Source organism: Falco biarmicus, chromosome 7 (genome assembly GCF_023638135.1).
Source record: "Falco biarmicus isolate bFalBia1 chromosome 7, bFalBia1.pri, whole genome shotgun sequence".
Classification (NCBI taxonomy): domain Eukaryota; kingdom Metazoa; phylum Chordata; class Aves; order Falconiformes; family Falconidae; genus Falco; species Falco biarmicus.
Window position 1 is genome coordinate 1,002,790 of NC_079294.1, and position 20,315 is coordinate 1,023,104.

Below are 20,315 nucleotides of genomic sequence, written 5' to 3' on the forward strand. Positions count from 1 at the left end.
CAGTGGTAGTTTCCTACAGATACTGTATTTTCTCAGAAGCTCACAATTTTGTAATTTGAAACATAGATCTGTAATCTGCCCATTGGAGGTTGAGACAGTCTGCCTTCCCCCCAGGAGGGATTAAAATAGATGTGAGCTACCCCACAGGCTGGAGAACAACCCGTTCTGCATAAGCCACACTACGCTCAGTAAAACAAAAGTACTTGTAGCACTAGTGCCCCAAGTCTGAGAAGAACATGGATCGATAAGCCAGGGGGTTTTGACTGCTTTAATAAAATAAAAAATAAAAATTAAAAAAAAAAGAGGGAAAAGAAAACATCTCTTGCTCAGATTGGACTGCTTAAATGTGTTTGACTTCCCCTGTTGCTGCCCGTTGCTCTTCTGCCACGTCCTACCGGCTCGCTGCTCATCTGGAACAACCACAGCCCGTGAGGGGCACCCTGGACACAGAGGGGGCGAACAGAAACGAAGAGGTGACAGCACAGAACCTGGCGGACGAGCAGTGTGGGCGAGCAGGAGCCGGGGGTACCCCCCACGGCTGGGAGGGCCGCGCTGGTCCCTGCGCTGCAGCAGGGCCCGCAGCCCTGCGAGGCCCCGCGTGCTCCTTCTGGGCCGCCGCTGCTCCCCGCAGCCGAGAGCCCAGGGCAGGGCTCTGCCCTCAGCAGGATCCCGGCTCCGCAGGGCTCCCGGCCCGGGGGATCCGAATCCAGGGACCACTGCCCTCTCAGGGCATGTCTTGCTGCCTCAGCAAAAGGCAGAGACCTCCAGCTCCTGCTGGCTTCTGCGGTCAGAACGGGAGCCCCGACTGCTCCAGCCAGCAAAATTCACTCTGTTGATGCCACCCGATACCTAGAAAACGCCAGCAAGCTGCCGTGTGCCACTATCCCACAAAAGCATGAGGTCGATTGGAGCTGTTGCTGGCAGGTTTGGCCGTCAGTAATGGCTGGGATCATGCACACTGTCCCCAGAAGGCAAGGTCTGTCCTCTCTGAAGAGTGGCATTCCCAGCTGTCACTGACCTGTCCACTACAGCAGCAAGACCACCAAAAGCCCGCTCCGCAGGGCTCCCGGGAGCTCAGCAGCAGCGGCGGCTTTATTCTTCCTCCCTAACGCAGGGGAGAGCTGACTTGTGGCATTCAAAAGCAGGTACGGAGCTGTACGGGTCCGGCTGGGCCCCAGAGCCGCCCTCACGGTGCTGCGCTTGCCCGGGGAGCAGGAGCGGCAGTGGCAGCAGGGCAATCACAGTCGGTGCTTTGGCTACGGCCCAGCAGCGCTCCCGCTCCCGCAGCATCAAGGCTGTCTCTCCAGCATCCCCCCAGCAAGGGGCTGCGGGTGGGCAAGGTCCTGGCAGGGGTCACGGCCGGGACAGCTGACCCAAAGTGACCAGCGGGATATTCCCTACCGTGTGGCCTCTGCTCAGACATAAAAGCTAAGAGAGAGGAGGAGGAGGAGGAGGAAGAGGGGCATTTGTTACTACGACGTTTGTCTTCTGAGGCAACCACCACAGGCACTGAAGCCCTGCTTCCCAGGGTGCCGCCAGCCACCACCTGCTGATGGGAAGTAGAGAATAACATCTTTTGTTTTCCTTCGCCTCCACGTGCACGGCTTTTGCTACTGCTTCATTAAACTGCCTTTATCTTGACCCACAAGGGCTTTTTCCATCTTATCATGTCCCCCCCATTCTGCTGAGAAGAGGCACAATAGCGCAGCTTGGTGGGCACCAGGCACCCAGCCGAGGTCAACCCACCACACCTGTATCCCCCCCATCTCGAGCACTGTGAGACCCCTGCTGCAAACCCCACCGCTCCCCTCCCTGACAGGAGGCAAGGACTGCACTTGAACTCTTCAGCGAGGCGCAGCAGCAGCTTGTGACCACACCAGGATTGCTGCCTGTGTATTTATAGGCATAAAGACGGTCGAAGGCTTCATTCAGATACTGCCAAGCAAACGGTGCGTACACCCATACACACTGCATTTATTGAGTAGTGCAGCAGACGCTTTACTCTGATGTGTAACTTATCTGGAGTCAGCAGGAGATACAACCAGCGTGACCTCAGTAAGATTCACTTCTGGGTTTTGAGGGACCAGCAATAAAATGTTATCACGGCACTTCAAAATAAGTCAGAAGAGTACCTCTTTGCTTAGCTGAGACCGGAACTGTCACAACCTTTTTACTAAGAAATGTGAGAAAATGATATACCATGAAGAAAGGTGAGTGTACTAATGTGTTGCCCCAAGAAAGTGCCGTTTACATCTAGGTTCATTAAAACTGGAAAACTAAACTATTCAAGGGAAAACTCCTCCTATGAGAGCATTCCCTGCTACAAAAGGAGACAGTCGGAGATTGAGGGCAACAATAGCCTCAGTACAAATGCAATGCACATGATGGGATGACGGGTTTTCCTCAGGTGACTACAGCACATGGGCATATAAAATGGTGCCAATCTGCAGCGCAGCTGGGGCCAAAGACAACTAAAATTCAACTGAAAAATGGAAGGGGAATGAAAATAAACAGCTATGCAACAGTGGGGTTTAGAGGAGGGCAAGCCAGGAAACTTTTGATAAGCCTCCACGATTCAGTTAGAGCTGAAATACCAGCCCTGGTTCCCCATCTTTGACAGCTGCCTCTACATCTTACTCCTAGGGATGTCTGAGTCCACCAAGTGTTGCCAGAAGAAGGCCTGTATCCTGCGCCACGCGTCCTCTTGGGCTTTGGCATGCTCCCTCCATTGCCCTCCCCAGTGCACAAACACCCCAAGCACTTTGTGGATCGAAGCCTGGCACAGAGGCAAGTATGGTGGCTCCAAGAGGTGCCCCGCTCCAGAGTAGGAGCAGAACTCTACTTCCCGTCCATACTGCCGAAGGCGCTGGACAGCATCCCGGCAATAGAGGTCACTTTTCCAGTTCATGTCATCCAGTCCGGACAGGAAGAGGAACTTAGCCGAGGACCTCTCCATGGGAATGTGGCAATCCCAAGTCGCGGGGTCCCTGTGATCATGTAGGACATCTGAAAAATCTACTAGGCCAGATTCATCCCTGGTCTTCATCCTCCCCAAATCATACGGGTGGGCAGGAAGAGTGAAACCATCCCCCTGCAGGGGAATTAAGCTATTAAACCCGCTTCCAGATATGCTGACAGCTGCCTTGATGCCAGGTAGAAACGTGGCCATGGAAAGGGCTAGATCAGCTCCTTTAGACAAGCCCAAAACACCAATCCCTGTGTCTTTCACCTGAAACACAGTTATGAAAACAACCGTTATCAGCTACTCCTCATTTCCTGGGCTGACATAACATCTGCAGTCCTGCTTCCTCACTCCTCACCCAACTAAGACCACCCAACATTTTACCCCTCCCCTCCCTCCGTTCAGGTTATACCACTCCTGTATCCATCCCTTTGCTGAGCCTCCACAAGAGTGACCAGGAATTCTAAAGCTCCTCAACATTTTCCCTCCTGTAACACTTTTTCTTCCTTGTGACCCCTATAGACAAAGCCTCTCTGCTCCCTTCCCATCCCAGCTAGACACCTGCTCTCAGTATTGTTATTTTACTGCTCCCGTCTCCAAACCTCCTCAGTCTTCTCTCTTCAGGTCTCCTTTGGAAAACCACTTTTTCATGGGTTTACCGGCACCGATTTTCTTTCACGCTACTGTTTTTTTGACACTCTCCTACAGCTGACCTGTTCTATCTTCTGCTCTGTCTTCGAACACAAGGTTCATTACACCAAAGGCCGAGTAAGCCCAATAACTGTTTAAAGTGACTTATTTATAGTGAAGGCTCTTTGCACCAAACTGATTTTGTAATACGTGTCTTGTAAGAAGTTTCAGAGCTCTGTGAGAAAAAAAGACAGACAAGCAAGGCTGAATTCTGCTCTCACACTGGCTACGTTCCTGTTGTCACATGCTAGAACATAAGTAACTTTGTGAAATTAATATCACATTAAGTAGCACTCCATTCAAAGTTTAAATGCCACTTGATTTCTCTTGGTCTCTTTCGATTTAAGTATGATAACATATTGCTATAAAGTGTCTTTCCCATCCTACATACTTGTTCAAATACAGCTGCAGCTTCTTAAGACATGGCGCACTCTCCAGTGCCACAACTGTAAGGGATTCTGTTACAGCGTTTTACTACTGTCTTGTGAAACTTACTTGGAATCAAAGCCTGTAACATCGCAGAAATAGTAGAAAAGGTCAATGGGCCTTTTTTCCTTCTAAAATCTTGACAGATGCAAAAGTGGGGAAAAAACCTAAGATTTCCTGCTTAAGGAGTTTTGTGCTTCTCATCCAGGACGTGCTTCGATTTGATCTTACAAAAACCACTGGTTTTAGCACAACAGCCCCCTACAGACTGTTACAAGACACTGTGCAAAACCAGCTACCCAGCTACTTGCAAAACTAGAGTTGAGGCCCGTGCTTTTCCCTCCCTCATATCACGCTGTCTTTCCCGCAACCCTGTCTCCTTCTAACATCTCAGAAACTTAGATGCATTCAGTGGCATACAGCACTGCAACTAGAAAACCAGAAAATAGTTTCCAACAGGAAGAGCACTGTTAATTTGTCTCTCACCTGTGGCTGCTTCCGCAAAAAGTTCACAGCTTCCTCAAAATAACTCAGTTCAAGAACGTCTGGCATAGCTGGGAGATCTTCAAAGGCCATGTAGGCAAGAGCCAGCGTCACGAAGCCTCTGCTAGCCAGGAGACTCGCTCTGTATTCAACAAGACCTCCTCCCGATCCATACAAATCAATAAGTCCAGGGAATGGACCACGTCCTGCAACGAAAGGGGTGTGTGTGTATATATGTAATGAAAGAGAAAAGCGTCTGTGGTTGTCCTTTCAGTAGTGCCCCCTCAGCGTGCACCAGGACAGCAGGTATCGGAAGGAAATCATGCTCCGAAGCTTTCCGTGGAGGTTGCCATTCTCGGGCACACACATAGAGTCACTGTAAGAACAAGAATGTGGATACTCTCTCTCTCTTAACAACTCCTTACAGCAGGTTCCCACGCTGGGCATCCTTCTCCCACCATGAATTTCAGCTGACGTTGCCCGGATGTGCCCAGGCCAGTGGGTTCCCGTGAGCAAACAGTATTGCTGCATCAGCCGCGCCTCATTAGGAGCTGTGCTAGCAGGTTTTCCAGGGAGGGAATTCTCGGGATATGAAATGCACCCACAAGTGCCAGCACTGACCTACGCCAATCCAGTCGTCGGCATGATCTGGGTAACTACCCCTGGGTTTCTCAGTTCTCCTCCTGCAGCCACAGGACCTTCTCGCCCTGCTGCTGCTCTGCCCATCGTTACAGCCAGGCTGCCCTTACGGGATGCAGTGTCACAGCAGCTGCAAGGGACTTTGTACTCACATGGAGCAAGACACCTAAGCGCTGCCCAAGGAATGCAAACTGCAATTCACCCAGGGAAAACCAGAACTGAGTGAAAACTCACCAGCAGGGAGGAAGAGGGTTGCTTTCAGACGACCTTCTCTGACTGAAATCCTCTTCACCCCCTCTCCCAAAACCCATCGCTCGTTGGTGCATTTTCCCAGCAAGCAGCTCATGTCCCCGTGGCCCTCGTACACCTCCAGGTCCACGCGGAAAGGGGTCAGGACGTTCCTCTTTGCCAGGCGCTTGTAGGGAGCTTTAGCCCGCAGAGACCAGAGCAGCCCCATGGGCTCCACGCCCCGGTAGCTGCCCCCCAGCGCCGGGGAGCGGCCGAGGTCCAGCTCGCCGCTGCTGCCCGCTCTGTAGCGGGCGTGGGCTTCGAAGAGCTCCCCGCTCTCGTCCCGCAGGCTGGCGCGGAGGGTGACGGCCTGCCACGGTGCGAGACCCGCCACGCGGATCTGCACGGGGTCATCCAGCAGGCAGCGGGGGGCTGGCGGCCCCGCCACCTCCGCCGCCACCTCCGCCGCCATCCCAGCGCCCGCGGGGCCGGCTGCCCGCTCCAGCGGCTGCGGGAGGCACCGGGCTGCCGGGGCCGGCGCCGAGCGATCTCCGGCCAAAGTCCAGCGGCCCCGCCGTGACAGCTTCCTCCGGCCGCCGAGCCGGGCTGCTGGGAGCCGTAGTTCCGCGCTGCAGCGAGCCGCCGCTGGCTCCGGCGTGCGGGGCCAGGACTAAAAGCCAAGGACACGAAGAGATCCTCCCTCGCCTTCCCCGAGCGGGGCGGCCCAGCGTCAGCTGCAGAACTGGCTCGGGCGCTTTGGCCAAGGCGCAGCGCACACAAACAGGCCAGAGGGCCTGAAGCAACGTGCTACCTGCAACCCAGCCGCCAAACCAGGCCTGCCCTTCATCGCTCTCGAGCTTTCGGTCATGGCTGGACAAGCACCAGAAGGTAAAATGATGCTTTATGCCCTAACTGTGTTTCTTTGAAAACCAGAAGAAACAAAGATTAAATTTTTCTTCCTAATAACCCATCTTGTCTAAAGGGTATCTGCATTTTTCTAATTAACATGTGGAAAATACAACACACACCCCCCCTTTGCTACTGTTTCTACAGAACTGCTTGAAGATTTGACCATAAATACCCACTTTCTGCTTTCACAGACAACAACCCCACCTTTCTGCAAAGTTTGTGTATTTAACAGCCTTCTAGTCCTACCCAGAGGGGCTCGGCCAGACAAACAGTCTCATCCAGTTCCACACCAATGCACCGGGAAGGTAATTGTTATTTTTTTCAATTCACTTTACAATTGTAATTTTGTAAAAAAAAAAACCAAAAAACCAAACAACAAAAACATTTTCTAATATTTATTTCATTGTAACATTTTTTTATTTTTGTAATATTTTTGTAATTTTCTTTCTAAGATCTCAGAAACTTAGATGCATTCAGTGGCATACAGCATTGCAACTAGAATAAAAAAAAAAAAGCCACAAAAAATTTGTAATATTTTAATAATAACATGGAAAACAGCCAGCACTGACATCCTCCTAGATATCCTCCAGCCACCACACCACTTGAAAAAAAAAAAAAGAAATAAATTAGTACAGAAATAAGCTTTTAAACTGGCCTTTTATTGCAGAAGTAGTAATTTCTCCCCATCAAAACACCACAGCTGCTGAATGCAGTGAATTACAACTGGACAGGACTTTTGCCCCTGGCAGAGTGCGTATGTTGGACTGATGCAGCCTGATGCGCAGGTGGGTGGCAGAGCGGATTCCTCGTCGTCTGCTTGGTTTGTTATGAAAACAATCTGTAGATCTGAACAAACCGTCATGGCTTCTGTTTTCAGATTTCCAAAACCTGGATTGCCTCTCGCTTCAAATTTCATTTTGCTCACCATCACTGAGGCAACATGTCAAGACCTACAAATGTTATTATCAAACCTTCCACTTACAAGCCCAAAACACTCGCCAATTGATCCGGGCTCTGAAAGCAAGCAGAACAGCCATGACCTGCTTGACAGATGGTGTTGAGGATAATTTACTGTTCAGTTCCTTCCACTTGAATCATGCTTGTACTCCAGCCACAGATGCCAATAACTGTACCACATCAGAGAGATCATTGCTCGAGTCTCCCGCCTCTGCTACAACACTTCCACGGCCTTTGTGAGGCAATCTAGTAGTTGATAGTAGCTGTACTTAAGGTCATATTCCATGTCATACCAATAATTCACTGAGGGGACAAGAAAAAGGAAAAACATTTCTAAGGCTAGAGTGTAATGATTTACAAATGTATTTAAGACTGTTCTACACGGTTCGGCTAGTACAGGCTTCTCCTTATTACTGACTGGACTTTGAAATGGGAAGATCTTTGACTACAGCCAAAAATAACATAAGCAAACATTAAAGCTCTTTACTAGTGCTGCCAATGCAACTCTGTCATAACCCAAACCAACTCCTCTTCAGACTGTACTGGGGGCTCCTTGGAGCAGAAGCTGGAAAGTGTTTAGGAACAGAAAATGCATGCTTCTATTTAGGCCAAAAATACCCAATATGCTGCGAAGTTTAATATCTGGATAGGAACCCCTCTTCCTCTGACTGTGTAAAGGATGGCAAATTCACCACTACTTCACAGTGGGCACCAATCAGACAAGGCTTTAATTCTGCTTCTAATTTTAATTTTGGTGTATGTGTCCTAGAAAAAATAAGCCAAGCAGTATAATATCGCAGCAACGGTTCTTGGAGGAGGATATGCTCTAACTTCAGATGTTCACTGGACCAACAGAGTAAAGGCCAAATAAACTCATCAACTATTTAGCATTTCTGGCAGACAGAGAAAAGGAGAGTGGCTGGGGGCTTGCAACTGGAAACAACTCTTTTAAGGACCGATGCAGCACTACTGGGGAAAAAGAATCAGAAATAGTGCTTTACCACTAGCTTGCCTTTTTATCACAGTGTTGCAAATACTGGGGAAAAAAAAGGGCTTGCAATATTTGCAGTGTTACACAAATGTTCTAAATACTCTATTTACTCTTCCAGGGCAGATGGGATTACTCCAGGTAAAGGACAGCAAACACTTCCTCAAACCCTGCAAAACTTGCAAATAACACTTTGCACCATCCCTGCCCCTCCACCAGATGAGCACTGCTTGAAATTCTGAAACTCCCTTGGGGAAGGGAAAAAAAGAAAAAAGACAGAGATGATGATAAACGCTACAAAGAAAGAGATGACAAGACTTTTGATAAGTGCAGGAGAGCAGTAACACAAGCGTAGGCTCATTAGCAAGGCAAGAGACTGGGTCAGAGCAGATTCCAGCTCACATGACAAGAGACTACCTTCCGTGTTGTGTCTACATCCATGCCTAGAACTCATACACTTTCTGGTTTCCTTTTCTTCTCCAGATCCTTTTTTGCTGGTGTGATCACAGCACACAAAACACACAGTTTCCATAACCAGTTTGCAGTTAGCGGGCTAGGCAGGCAAACGGTTTAGCTCCACGTCATAAACAGGAACTGCATCGTGATCACTGAATCAGCTATCCTTCGACAACTAGAAAGGCCCTTCCTTCTGCTACATCCCTAGCACTTGCCAACAATGCCATGAATTTACAAGAAAAATGGACTGCAAGGCGTTAGCCCCATGTGCCAAGATCATTGTTTCCTCCTGAGGAGAAGCAGACGATCTTAAAGGGATCTTTGGTCCCAGTTATGCTTTGCTGTGGGACATCTAGTTGCACAGTCACCACCGTTCAAACACGCATCTGGAACTGCTGTGTATTTTACCTGCTATACAGCCATGTGATTGCTGCACGTGATGGAACCAGAGAGAAGGCAGGTATAACATCTCACCAGCTTTCACTGTACACTGCAAAGGCTTTGCCTTAGCATACTCTGGATACTGTTCCAGATTCGGGTTCAAGGGGTCCAGGGGGATCCAGGGCACCTAAAAGCAACAAAGTATGCATATGGTATGGACCCTGGCAAAAAATTCCAGCAAGCTGCCAGAAAAACAACTGCCAACCAAACCTATTAAGTTACAAAACATTTCTTTTTGCCTCACAAAACATGTATAGCCACACAGCTTTCTACATTCCACTGGGAATAGGTCAAGGATGCAAAAATTTGCCTCCTTCAGTGAAGCATTTCTAATCAGGGAAAAGGTGCCAAATGTCAGCCATGAAATTTCAGCCTCGTGACACACTTTCAAAAACACTTCCAGCCCCTTAAGTCACTTACTCCTCCTACATTCAGTACACGAGTATTTTATCTGCACCGCTCTTTTTAGAAATTCTTCTTCTAAAGCTGTCTGGTCTAATTTTATTCCCAGCAGCTAAACCCCCCTTTCTGCTGGGAAATCCCTCTTGCCTGCCTTCATTTCTTGTACACCCTGCAGTGTCACAACCCTCAGCACTCCACCGTACTCCATTACAGGCATGTTCCCATCAGATTCCATGAGCACCACTCTGGAAACACAGAAAAAGCCCCAGCTGAAGTTCAGCTGTAGCATTGGTCACACACCGCAGAGGCAAAAGGGGAGAGAAGAAACAAAAAGCTACCAAGCTTTTGTAAAGTGCCTCCAGACGTATACATTTTAATCAAATAAATACTGCTACTAAGAAAACACAATTTACTCACTGAGACAGGTATTTTCTTGCGCTGGGTGATACTGCTGTAGAGCAAAATCTAGCCCCGAGTAGAGGGCCAAAAGAAAGCAAATGCAGGAGTCTCTTTCAGTCTTAATGAAAATAAATTCCTTCATTGTTGACATATTTAAAGTCCTTTACTGGATCTATTTAAGTTTGGTGCAAGGAAGATAGTTTATGGTATCAATGGTTTCAGATGTGCAGGAAAAAGTCTTTTCTGGAGGCTGGGTATCCTTTGCAAACAGTAAAACACCAGTGAAATACCTGGGCACTCTCTTTGCAGCAATGAAGGATTCCTAAATATCAATCAATATGCTCAGTTTAAGGGTTCAGCAGTGCCCAAAACAGTCTTTACTGTATCAACTGTGTCCTCCATATGCTTTTTACCTTATCTGCGTTCTTCTCATCCACAATTTCAAATGACCCATCTTCTGATACCTGGTAGGTTGCTGGCTGATAGAGCTCTGAAACCACAGAAGGAATTAAATGACACAACTCAGCATGGTACTCAAGAGAAACTAATGGCAGGGCATCTCACACTTTCACCAACTGCAAGAAAAATTAAGACAAAACCGTTTTCAACTTACTGTCCTCACTGTCCTTCCCTTTATCCATTTCAAATTGTAACCAGTTTCTTAATTTTTATTTTTAAGTCAGTCTGAATACTGAACTGCCTTCCTGTTTGGAATTCCAACCTTCTTTCTTCACAGGAATTATTCTCCTCAAAATCCATTTTAATCCTGGTCTTATTTTGTTCCAGTAACTGTCTTGTTTCCCTTTTGCAAGTCACAAATGCATCCCTGACCTGCACATTGTTCTATATTCTGGCGTTCCTTCTTCGGTCAGTCTAGCAAGACAGCACCCGCAGGAGTTATTAGTGACTTGTGGCCAGCCTTTCACTCCTAATTCCATCCAACAGGGCTCATCAGCTGCTTCAGATACTGTAGGCAAGTTGCCCTTCTTTCACTGATTCAGCATGTGTGGTTTTCTAAGCCCTCCCTTGAGAGAGTTTCTCTCCTAGCCTGATGTTCAAAAAATGGAGTCATCTTTTTACTACACACTATAAAACATAAGCGTTATCCCTGTTTTACCAAGTACTACTCATATAACATACAAGTGTTTCATACATTCACATACATATGACACCATCTCTCCTGTAAGGACAGGCTGAGAGCGCTGGGGCTGTTCAGCCTGGAGAGGAGAAGGCTCTGGGGTAACCTTCTTGTGGCCTTTCAGTATATAAAGGGGGCTTATAAGAAAGACAAAGACTTTTTACCAAGGCCTGTAGTGACACGGCAAAGGGCAATGGTTCCAAACTGTGAAAGGGTACATTTAGACTGGATGGAAGGAAGAATTTTTTTATGATGAGGGTGACGAGGCGCTGGCAGAGGCCGCCCAGGGAAGCTGCGGGTGCCCCCTCCCTATAAGTGTTCCAGGTTCAGGCTGGACGGGGCTTTGAGCAGCCTGGTCTAGTGAATGGCAGGGGGCATGGACTAGATGATCTTCCAGGTCCCTCCCAACCCAAACTGTTCTACGAGTCTATGATTTCAAGGCGTGTAAACAAAATAAAACAAAACGAACAAACAAAAAAATACTGCAGCCGCATGCATATCTAGGCAAAATTATATTAGTGTCATATAGCACTCTGCATTCACTTAATTTGATGGTTTGAAAGTCAAGGAATGGGAAAGTAAAGTCTTCTTTTATGACGTATAAAGTTAAGCTGTCCACCTTCCAGACACTGCAACATAGCATACTACTGCACACATAGGAAAGCAACCCAAAGAAACAGAGCAAACTGAAGAAACAGAAAACAGGCAATGCGAAGTAATGCTGCCATAAGAATCTCTTCTTTAATTTCTTCAGTTTTCAGAGATTCAGTTAGTAACTTTGGTATTTCATTAAATTACAGCTTACTTTTCAGCTTCTTGGCTTTCTTCCTAAAGAATTAGCAGGAAGAATCCAAACCTGCAAAACGTCAAAGCTGACATGCTACAATACCGACAAGATACTTAAATAATTTAAATATTCTAAAGCTGAAGAGACTGCCGTATCAATGAACCTGTTACTGTACAGGACTGGAAAACTTGACCTCAGAGTCATGTTTATGTTACAAACTACCTGCAGCACAGAACAGAAGAGATTTCTGTTCACACTGGAAAGCGTAACACTGCATAAGCATCAGAACGTTATCTCTGCTTCCCTTTTCGTATCCTTCAATATTTTAGTCTCTCCTCTTTCCAGCCTCCAGACATACGGCACAGTAAATCATGTACCATAGGGGATGAAGGGACGGTCACTCGGTGGATGCAGTAGGAAATGCTTCTTTCCAGATATCACACAGTACAAGTTCTCATAATGATCCTTATGTACTAGGATTGAGAAAAAAAGACAGGCAGAGAAAGAGAGAAAATCAGTGTTATTTCCTGCTTTACACCATAAACTACAGCAAACTGAAAGCATCAGCTTGTCCTCTTACTACCAGGCCGCTCCTTCCTGTTGCGGCCAGCAGCAGTGGAAAGGAACAACACATGTTGTAGCAAATGTATTCAACAAAGCCAATGAGGGCCTCGCCTGACACAACGCCAGGCAGACGCACCCAGTGCCACGGCAGCGAGAGGCCGCAGCAGTGCAGGAGAGCAAACGCAAAGAAGCACATTAAAGTAGAACTGCCTTGTCAGAAAAAACACACAGCCCTACTGCGCCACCAACCCAAAACAAGCCCGCTTAAACTTATGCTGAAGGCACACAGCAGACCTACAGCACCGTGCAATACGTACAAGATGTCACAGCAGCCGATTCCCCAAGCCAGAAATTCACAGCATCAGGCTTCCTCCCTGTATGGTTAGGGAACAGAGAAATGTTGTCAACTAAAAAAGAATTTTAAGCATCACGCTCAAAAGAGTTTGAGATAATTTTCTGCCAGATTCTGTCCTTTACCTTCCTCCGTAACTATGACAGGTTTCATTGCAAATAGCACCACGATCAACAGCAACCTCCTCCTGCGCTGGAAGCCACTTTAGTGCCCATCAGACTTCACAACATCATGTTACCCAACCCCAAACTGACAGTTACGATCCTGTTTCTGTGTTTTGAATCCTTAAGACTTAGCTCACAGAGAAAGTGAAGCACCTCTACACACAGTTGCAAAAGGAGATTGAGCTCACAGTAAGTAGTTTTCATCGACATTTTAAGGAAAGGCATGCTGCAAAATAGAAGGCAACTGAAACAGAACAGCATAATACTGTAATTTTACCAAAGGAGGTGGGGGCTGCGTGTTGTTCCATTTGTTATGCTGCTCTTGGTAGCAACAGCATGAACTTGAGTCAAAAGATGACTCTAAATCAGTGAAAAGCCACTATACCAAGAGAAGCGCTATATGGCACTACCAAACTGAACTGTGGCATCCAGAAATAGAACAAACGCTCACCACATACCTAGCAAGACTGTTTCACAGCTCCATACAAAACATTTATGGACTGCAGAAGGAATAGTAGGTTTACCAAGTGCCTCGCTCATCCACGGTATGTCAGGCTGCACATCACAAACAAGTTCAGGAAACTCCTCAGTGAGGTTTGAACACTGCTTCTGCACATAGAATACGTTGGGAGAGGTCACTTTCTTCTCGACAATGTCCAAAAAGTCCGTGAACGGCATTCGGCGCTCCTCTGGCATGACAAACCTGTCCTGAAACACTGCATCTGCATAACCGTTTGGTGTTACTGCCACAGACACCACCTTGGGACCTACTACCTCCCTGCAAAACAAATCAAAGGTTTATAGCCAGACCTGCAACTGGCCTGTATACTGGGCACCAGTTATTTTGAAAACATTTCTCAGGCAGCAAACATAAGCAGCCTAGCGTCCCACAGCCGAGTGTCTCTCAGCTAGATTCTCTACTGTCTGGGGAGGACTCTGGTGTTCTGCTCCGACTGCTCCCTGGTAAGGCCACTGCTGTATCTTTTGCCTCCGTGAACCCTCTCCTGCCCGACAAGCGAGTTTGCAAAGGAGCTCCCTCTTCCTCTGTGCAGGCAGAGGGGCCCCTTCAGCTGCTTCTCCTCATGTATGGTGGTGGAGCTTGATATTCATAGGACCACTCAACCCAGCCAAATCTGTGTGGCCGCATGTTCAACAGCAACTGAGGAGAGGGAGGGGGGCAGGCAGGGACTGACAGACACACCACATGGCTGACAGCCCTTAGTTCTGCAGGAGATTTAGCTTTAAACCCACAGATTCGGGTCTTACCCACAGGGTTTAGGTCTAACCATAAATCCCCTCTTAAATAAGTTTTCTTTGAAAATTCTCATCATTAGAAAGCCTTTTTTTTTTTTTTTTTTTAAGCAAGGTGTGCTCCATCACAAACAAGTCAGCACTCCAGCCGGGCTGCCGAAGGCCCGGGTGGCGCACGGCGAGGGGATGGGTGCTGCCAGCCAAAATGCTTGCCCGTACCACATCCCAGGCGGCCGGGCTGGGCCTTTGCAGGAGCAAATTTATGCCGCTTTGGCCAGGCCGACCACCTTCACCCCGAACCCCGGAGGAGCCCGGGTGAATCCTGGGGACGAGAGCGAGGCCCAGCCGCCCGGACCGCCGCGGCCGGTGCATACCTGAGGTAGGCCGGCGCCCACCGCTCCAGCGCCGGCCAGTGCCCGAGGGCGTTGCGGATCACGCAGGGCTTGTTCGGGGCCACCCACCCGCGGTAGAACTCCAGCGGGGACGGGGCCCCGTCAAGGCAGGGCACGGACTGCGGCCACCCCAGCTCTGCGCGGCAAACGGCTCTGCTCAGCCACGGCCAGCGGCCTCCGCGCACCGCACGGCGGGCCCCGGCCGCCCCCCGGCCCCCACCCCGCGGCCCCCCGGAGCCAGCGCGGCCCCGGGCCCAGGCGCTCCCTCACCCCGGGGCTGCGCGGGAGGGGCCGGGGCCGCCCCACGGGCCCCTCCGGGCCGCGGGAGCCTCGCGCAGGCGCTACGTGAGCGGCGGAGGCGACAGCGCCGCGGCGGCTGCGGGACCCTGCCCAGGGCCCCGGTCTCACGGGACGAGCAGCTGCAGGCGCCATTTGCGGCCCGCAGCAGCCCCGCCGCCGCCCCCGGGCCCTGCCTCCCGCGGGGGTCCCCCGGGCCCTGCCCGCCCCGCTCACCGCGGGCCTCCCCCGGGAAGGCGGCCAGGCACTCCCGAACGGCCCGCAGCGCCGCGCCCGCCGCCATGACCGCCCGGCCCCGGCCCCGCCCCATGAGCGCCCGGCCCGCCCCCCGGCAACGACTGGCGCGGCTCGGGACCCAACGGTCACATGTTTATTGAAACGGTTTAAGACACGGGAGTACAAATGGATACAGAGTTAAAAACAGCTCCGGGGGAGCCTCACAGTGCAAAAAAACCCCAACGAACGATCTTAATTATTTCTTTCCAAATAATAAGAATAAAAAGAGAGAGACATTTTAAAGGATTATTAACCTAAAGCCAAAAGTATAAACCCGCACATTTATAAATAAAGCAGAAGAGTATTTTTTTTTTAATTTTTTGTTGTTTTACATGGAAGCGCGGCAGGGGGGCTCCATCCGCACGCACGAGTTTACCGAGGGTGCTTAAATACCTGTATTTCTGCGTTTGTTTTTTTCCCTTATATATAATTATATACATATTCTTTCTTCTAAAAAGCCCCAAGTTTGTACGTTTCTGCTCCCGGAAAGAAGCATCCCCGACTCCTCGGCGCGGCCTGCCAGCCCGGGGGCTGGGGGGGCTCCCTCGGGAAGGGGAGGACAACCTGAGAGGGGACGAGAGAGCCCCCACGGGCAGAGCCGCCAGCCGTCCGGGGGCATGGGGTGCGCTGGCCGCTCTGCCCACTGCACTGCCCCGGGGGGCACAAGAACGTGGGGGTGGGGGGGCGGCAGACCCGGGGGTCCCCACTTGGAAAGCAACGCTATTTACAGGACAGTAACAAACCAACAGCAGCAACAAATCAAAGCCAACAGCTACTCTCATTTCCACCAGGAAGGCCAGGGTGGCGGGAGCGGTATGTATGTAGGCCCATATGATGCTTCCAGGCATTCTGCGAAGCACAGAGCCTGGCCTCATGCCAGCGGCGCAGCAAGGGGCTCAGGCCCCTTCACCCACCAGCTGCTGCCCAGGGACCCCCACCCCTGTGGCACTGGAACCCACGCAGCTACATCCCCCGTCCTCTGCAAATGGGGATTTCTAGGAACACTTCCTACTGCCAGCAATAGGAAGTTAGCAGGGAATCGAGCTGGAACAGTCTCAAACAACAAAGAGCAACACTGCCTCCTCAGCGGCAAACCTGTGGCACCAGCACCTCTTCCCCTGGGCCTCTGCTACTCACCCCCCACAGCCAGGCCTCAGCCAAACGGCACACAACTTCGCCATTTCAGAAAAAAACACACTCTCAGAGGACAACAAGCAAAGAAACAAGAGGCCCAACAGACCCTGTTTAAACACAAATACGTTCCAATTCCTTCCACAATTAGAGATCACCACCTCAGGCCTAACGCTACTTTCCCCAAGCCTTTCTGCACTGTATTTTTCACAGGCATTGGCCAAACGGCGTTTCTCAGGCCAAGGCCATCTCTACCGCTACTCTGGTTTCACACATGTCCTACACATACTAGTCTATTTTAAACTACGCAACCATCTTCCAGCTGATCTACTTGCCCAACACTTCTCTCACCATCATCCTGATCAGATTTAACCTCTGGTTTCCCATACACAGCTGTGACCCCACACAAAATCCATTCCAGGAAGCAAAGCCCGCTTGGATCAGTCTAAAAATCAGATTTGCTTCATGCGACTCATTTCCAAAGAGCTTTGTTTCATACCACCACACCAGCAGTTGTTGCTCTTTACCTTAATGGGAATTCCACTCTCGCCACTGGCTCTTCTGTATGGCCTCTGACCCTTTTTGTCACTATCTCAGTTTAAATAACAAAATGGAGTAAGATTGCACAGGGAAGTAGTGTAAAGGACCCTCAACCTGTTATCACCGGTACCAAAAGATACCTGGGTTGAAGGGACTGCTATTTTACCTGAGTGTCTTGTGGCCCCAGTACAGCAAGAAATCTCCCACGCACTAGGACGTATGTTCACAGTCTGAAAGTGGAGGAACTAATCACCTCAAAAGCTAGCTTGACACACGCTAGCTCCATCACAGACCCAACATGACTGCCATCACACATTCCACTCGCAGCACCTCCAGCACACCTTTTCATTCAAGGAACCTGCCAGAAATTTGCCCTCCAGTTTTCAACGCGCCTGCCCTTGCAAAACCTCTCTGTGCAAGAGAAGCTGCCCACGGGACCTCGCACACCGGCTGACTCTGCACCGTGCAACGCTGAGACAGGACCAGGAAATAATGGTTTTGAAGTTTCAGTACAAGCCCACGGAAGGAAGGGTTAGCAAGGACACCTGAAACGTGATTAGGCAAATTTAAATTACAGGCAGAAGCAGCCAGAAAGCTCTCAAAGTGCTCCCCATGCTGCCAGCTCTCCAGAAGCACTCGGCGGCAGCAGCGATCACCCAGCAAACCTGCCGGGGGAGAGCGAGAACTGTAGATTATTCAACCCTGGAGTTATTCGGAAGAAACAGGTCATCCTACACCAGTCTGGCCAGCCCTGTAGAAAAAAAGGCTGCACTGCAGCTCTCCCGTCACAGAAAGACAGAGACGCCAGTGGACCGCATTTCCAAGCGCCACAGGGTTTCAGAGAGATGACAGCCTGGACAGCAAAATGAAAGAAGACTGCTTCATGCCTGTAACCTGTGGTGCCAAGTGATGCAGCCGGGCTGCCTTCTCCCACCAAAAGCTTGTTGCTTGCATTAGTTTTATAAACTGGGATTACATTGCTCTGCCTTAAATTAAATACAAGACTGACTGGCGATGGAGGAAGAAATAAAGCATTTTTGTGGGATCTGTCCCTGTTGTGGAAGGGAGGGGGAGTAAAGGGGAAGGTGCTGAAGAATTTCATCGGTTTGAAATTTTTTTCCTTTAGCTTATCATTAACCAAAAAAACCCATCGCTGGACAGCGTTAACCCACGACAAACACAAGTTAGCAGGCGCTTAAAGAAGCTCCGCGGGGTGAGGAGAGTATTGGAACACACAAATGCAAGAAGGGAAGATCTCCTGTTTCTCAGACCAGAAATTCATGAAAAGCCAAGAGGCTGGGGGCAGGGGAAATGGTGGTAACCACATCCCAAAGTATCTTGTTCAAAGTTCTTGGGAAACCATTTTCTGCAGGCAGCTGAAATAGCTTTACATAAGGTAGGAGGATCCCAGCTTTCTTGGGATGTAAATATTCTGATTTCCTGGAAAAGGAGGAAGACGACATTTTCCTATCACAGCGAAGTGAACAAATGACAGGGATGAGCTATTGCACTGAAGAACTCTCCAATCCAGAGTTATGCTGTAAGAGCTGGAAACCAGCTTTTCCATGTCGCTTCTCAACAAATAAATCATCACCCTGAATTTCCCAGTCACGATAACATCGAAGTCAAAATCCAATTCCTAGTCATGAAAGGTGGCGGAAACAAACTTTGATGTTTTGCATCTAAACCCCATTTTTAAAATGTCTGCAGAAACCCCAGTCTAAAGTATCAATATAACATCAAATTCCAGATAAAAACACCACTATTGAATTCATTAAGTAATTTCCAAAGCATGGTCCAAGGGTTGCAGAGCCTTCCCTGGCAGCAAATGCAGATAGACTGGTGTGGGGACTGTCTTGAGACAAGAGAAAAGCAGACAGGGTTGTCATGACAACAGCAGGATTACTCCAGGTGACAAAACTAAGGCAGGAAAAGAAAGAACGGCAAGACAAGATTTAAGCAGAAAACAGTTCATTAATTGCACAGACACTCCAGCCTGTCTCCCTGTTGGGGGTTTATAATACAAAGATTGTTTCTCGCTGGGATATGGCAAAGGGATTGACAGTTTTCGTTAAAGGACAAAGATAACAGTCACAAACGTGACATAGAGCAACAGTCAGAAAAATAAATTAATAAATAAACCCATTAAAAGTCTGCTTCTTGATTCTCATGAAGCCTTGGGGAGAAGGGATTGGCTTCACTTGGACTCTGCTTTTAGTCAGCAGTTCAGAATTTCTTGAATAAACCAGATTTTAGGTACCAAACATCCTGACCTCCTGGCTATGAAGAAATTTCAAGGCAATTTCTCCAAACTCCTCTTTTCAAGGCTTTGTCTAGAGACAGGAAGTTGAAGATCATCGGGGAAAAAATACTAAAACTGTGGCCAGCACACTGCTAAGAATTCGAGCAAGTCAGTTGAAATCAATTTGTAAAGGTCTCCCCACCAGCCCCAGAGCACTGTGATGACAGCATCGGCTTGAAGCTCTCTCTGTGGTCCTCCTCCTGGGATTATTTCTGTGTATTCACAAACACCGGAAAGCCTCCCCCCTTAGAGTTTTTTGTCCATGCGTCGCTCCACAGCTTGCAGCAATAGCTTTGAGTACTGTTCCAGCAAAGCTAGTGTCTGCTCATCTCCCAAACTCTTGGGGCTCGGTAGCTTGGCACCACATCCCTCATTCAGTGGGCTGGCAGCATCTTGTGGCTTTGCCAGTGCCTCCTTAAGCTTTGGAAGCTCTTCCTCATCCTTCAGGGAGTCCAATTCTTTCTTCATTGAGGAGAAGGTTTCTGTCAGGAGGCCTGCTATTTTGTCTTTGTCAGCAGAAGACTCTGTATCATTTAGTACCTGAAAATACAGGGGGGGGGGGGGGGGGGGGGGTGTAAGAAAAGAATGCACTGGGGTTTAGGTGGAGCACCAAGTAAGCAGTTTCAGCCCTTTAGGGAAGTGAAGCCACAAAGATCTGCAGACCACTCAAATGTCCTTCTCTTCAACATTCGAGACTGCAATTTAGTCATACAGCAGGGCATGCCTCCAACACTGCTAGTCACGCAAAATCCAGCAGCATTGCTCCAAGAGGACAGAGATGGGAAGCACATTTTCGGGCAGTGCTCCCCTTGTAAGGGGGCCTAAGGAGGTGTGATGTCTCCCAGCTGCAGCACAAGGCCACAGTCTCCTTTTCGTCCTGCCTGCCAGCTGCAAGGTCAGAGCGCTAATGCAAGCGCTAGGGCCAGAGGTGCAGAGGACCACATGGCAGAAGCTCCCTGACGAAGGTTCTGGCTCGTTATGGGAGGCTCGACAGACCGAGGCTAAGCAAAGAGATGAAGAGCTGTTACATTGCTCTGCACGTAACTCTGCTCTGGCAGCGAGAGGGACAGGCGAGTGGCTGCACGTTCCCTCTCACAGCTGGATTCCCATGGTATCTCACATTTGTTAATCCTTTTCTCAG

At 49.2% G+C, this 20,315-nt stretch overlaps 3 protein-coding genes and 1 long non-coding RNA gene across 8 annotated transcripts in view; 1 reads left to right on the forward strand and 3 right to left on the reverse strand.

The window, feature by feature from the left end:
• Positions 1 to 1,950: 1,950 nt before the first annotated feature.
• On the reverse strand, positions 1,951 to 5,932 carry LOC130152168 (acyl-coenzyme A thioesterase 1-like). The gene is made up of 3 exons (XM_056345225.1): positions 5,435 to 5,932; positions 4,565 to 4,767; positions 1,951 to 3,229 (listed from the first exon to the last, which is right to left on the reverse strand). The coding sequence occupies exons 1-3, from the start codon at positions 5,898 to 5,900 to the stop codon at positions 2,627 to 2,629; spliced, it is 1,272 nt and encodes a 423-aa protein (XP_056201200.1). The 5' UTR covers positions 5,901 to 5,932; the 3' UTR covers positions 1,951 to 2,626.
• Positions 5,933 to 6,046: 114 nt separating this feature from the next.
• Positions 6,047 to 8,768, forward strand: LOC130152170 (uncharacterized). Its single transcript, XR_008822905.1, has 3 exons — positions 6,047 to 6,316; positions 6,529 to 6,642; positions 8,404 to 8,768. It is a non-coding gene; the product is annotated as an uncharacterized LOC130152170 (long non-coding RNA).
• Positions 6,976 to 15,227, reverse strand: JMJD7 (jumonji domain containing 7). Its single transcript, XM_056345226.1, has 8 exons — positions 15,142 to 15,227; positions 14,611 to 14,764; positions 13,510 to 13,763; positions 12,787 to 12,843; positions 12,283 to 12,378; positions 10,394 to 10,470; positions 9,147 to 9,306; positions 6,976 to 7,597 (listed from the first exon to the last, which is right to left on the reverse strand). Exons 1-8 carry the CDS (start codon positions 15,206 to 15,208, stop codon positions 7,509 to 7,511), a joined length of 954 nt encoding a protein of 317 aa, XP_056201201.1. The 5' UTR covers positions 15,209 to 15,227; the 3' UTR covers positions 6,976 to 7,508.
• Positions 15,228 to 15,273: 46 nt separating this feature from the next.
• MAPKBP1 (mitogen-activated protein kinase binding protein 1) overlaps positions 15,274 to 20,315 on the reverse strand; it is a 103,917-nt gene continuing 98,875 nt past the window's right edge. For all 5 annotated transcript variants that reach the window (XM_056346160.1, XM_056346159.1, XM_056346161.1 and 2 more), the window contains one exon: positions 15,274 to 19,714. In XM_056346160.1, coding sequence (XP_056202135.1) covers positions 19,421 to 19,714 — 294 coding nt within the window. In that variant the 3' untranslated portion in view covers positions 15,274 to 19,420. The remainder of the gene's footprint in view (positions 19,715 to 20,315) is intronic.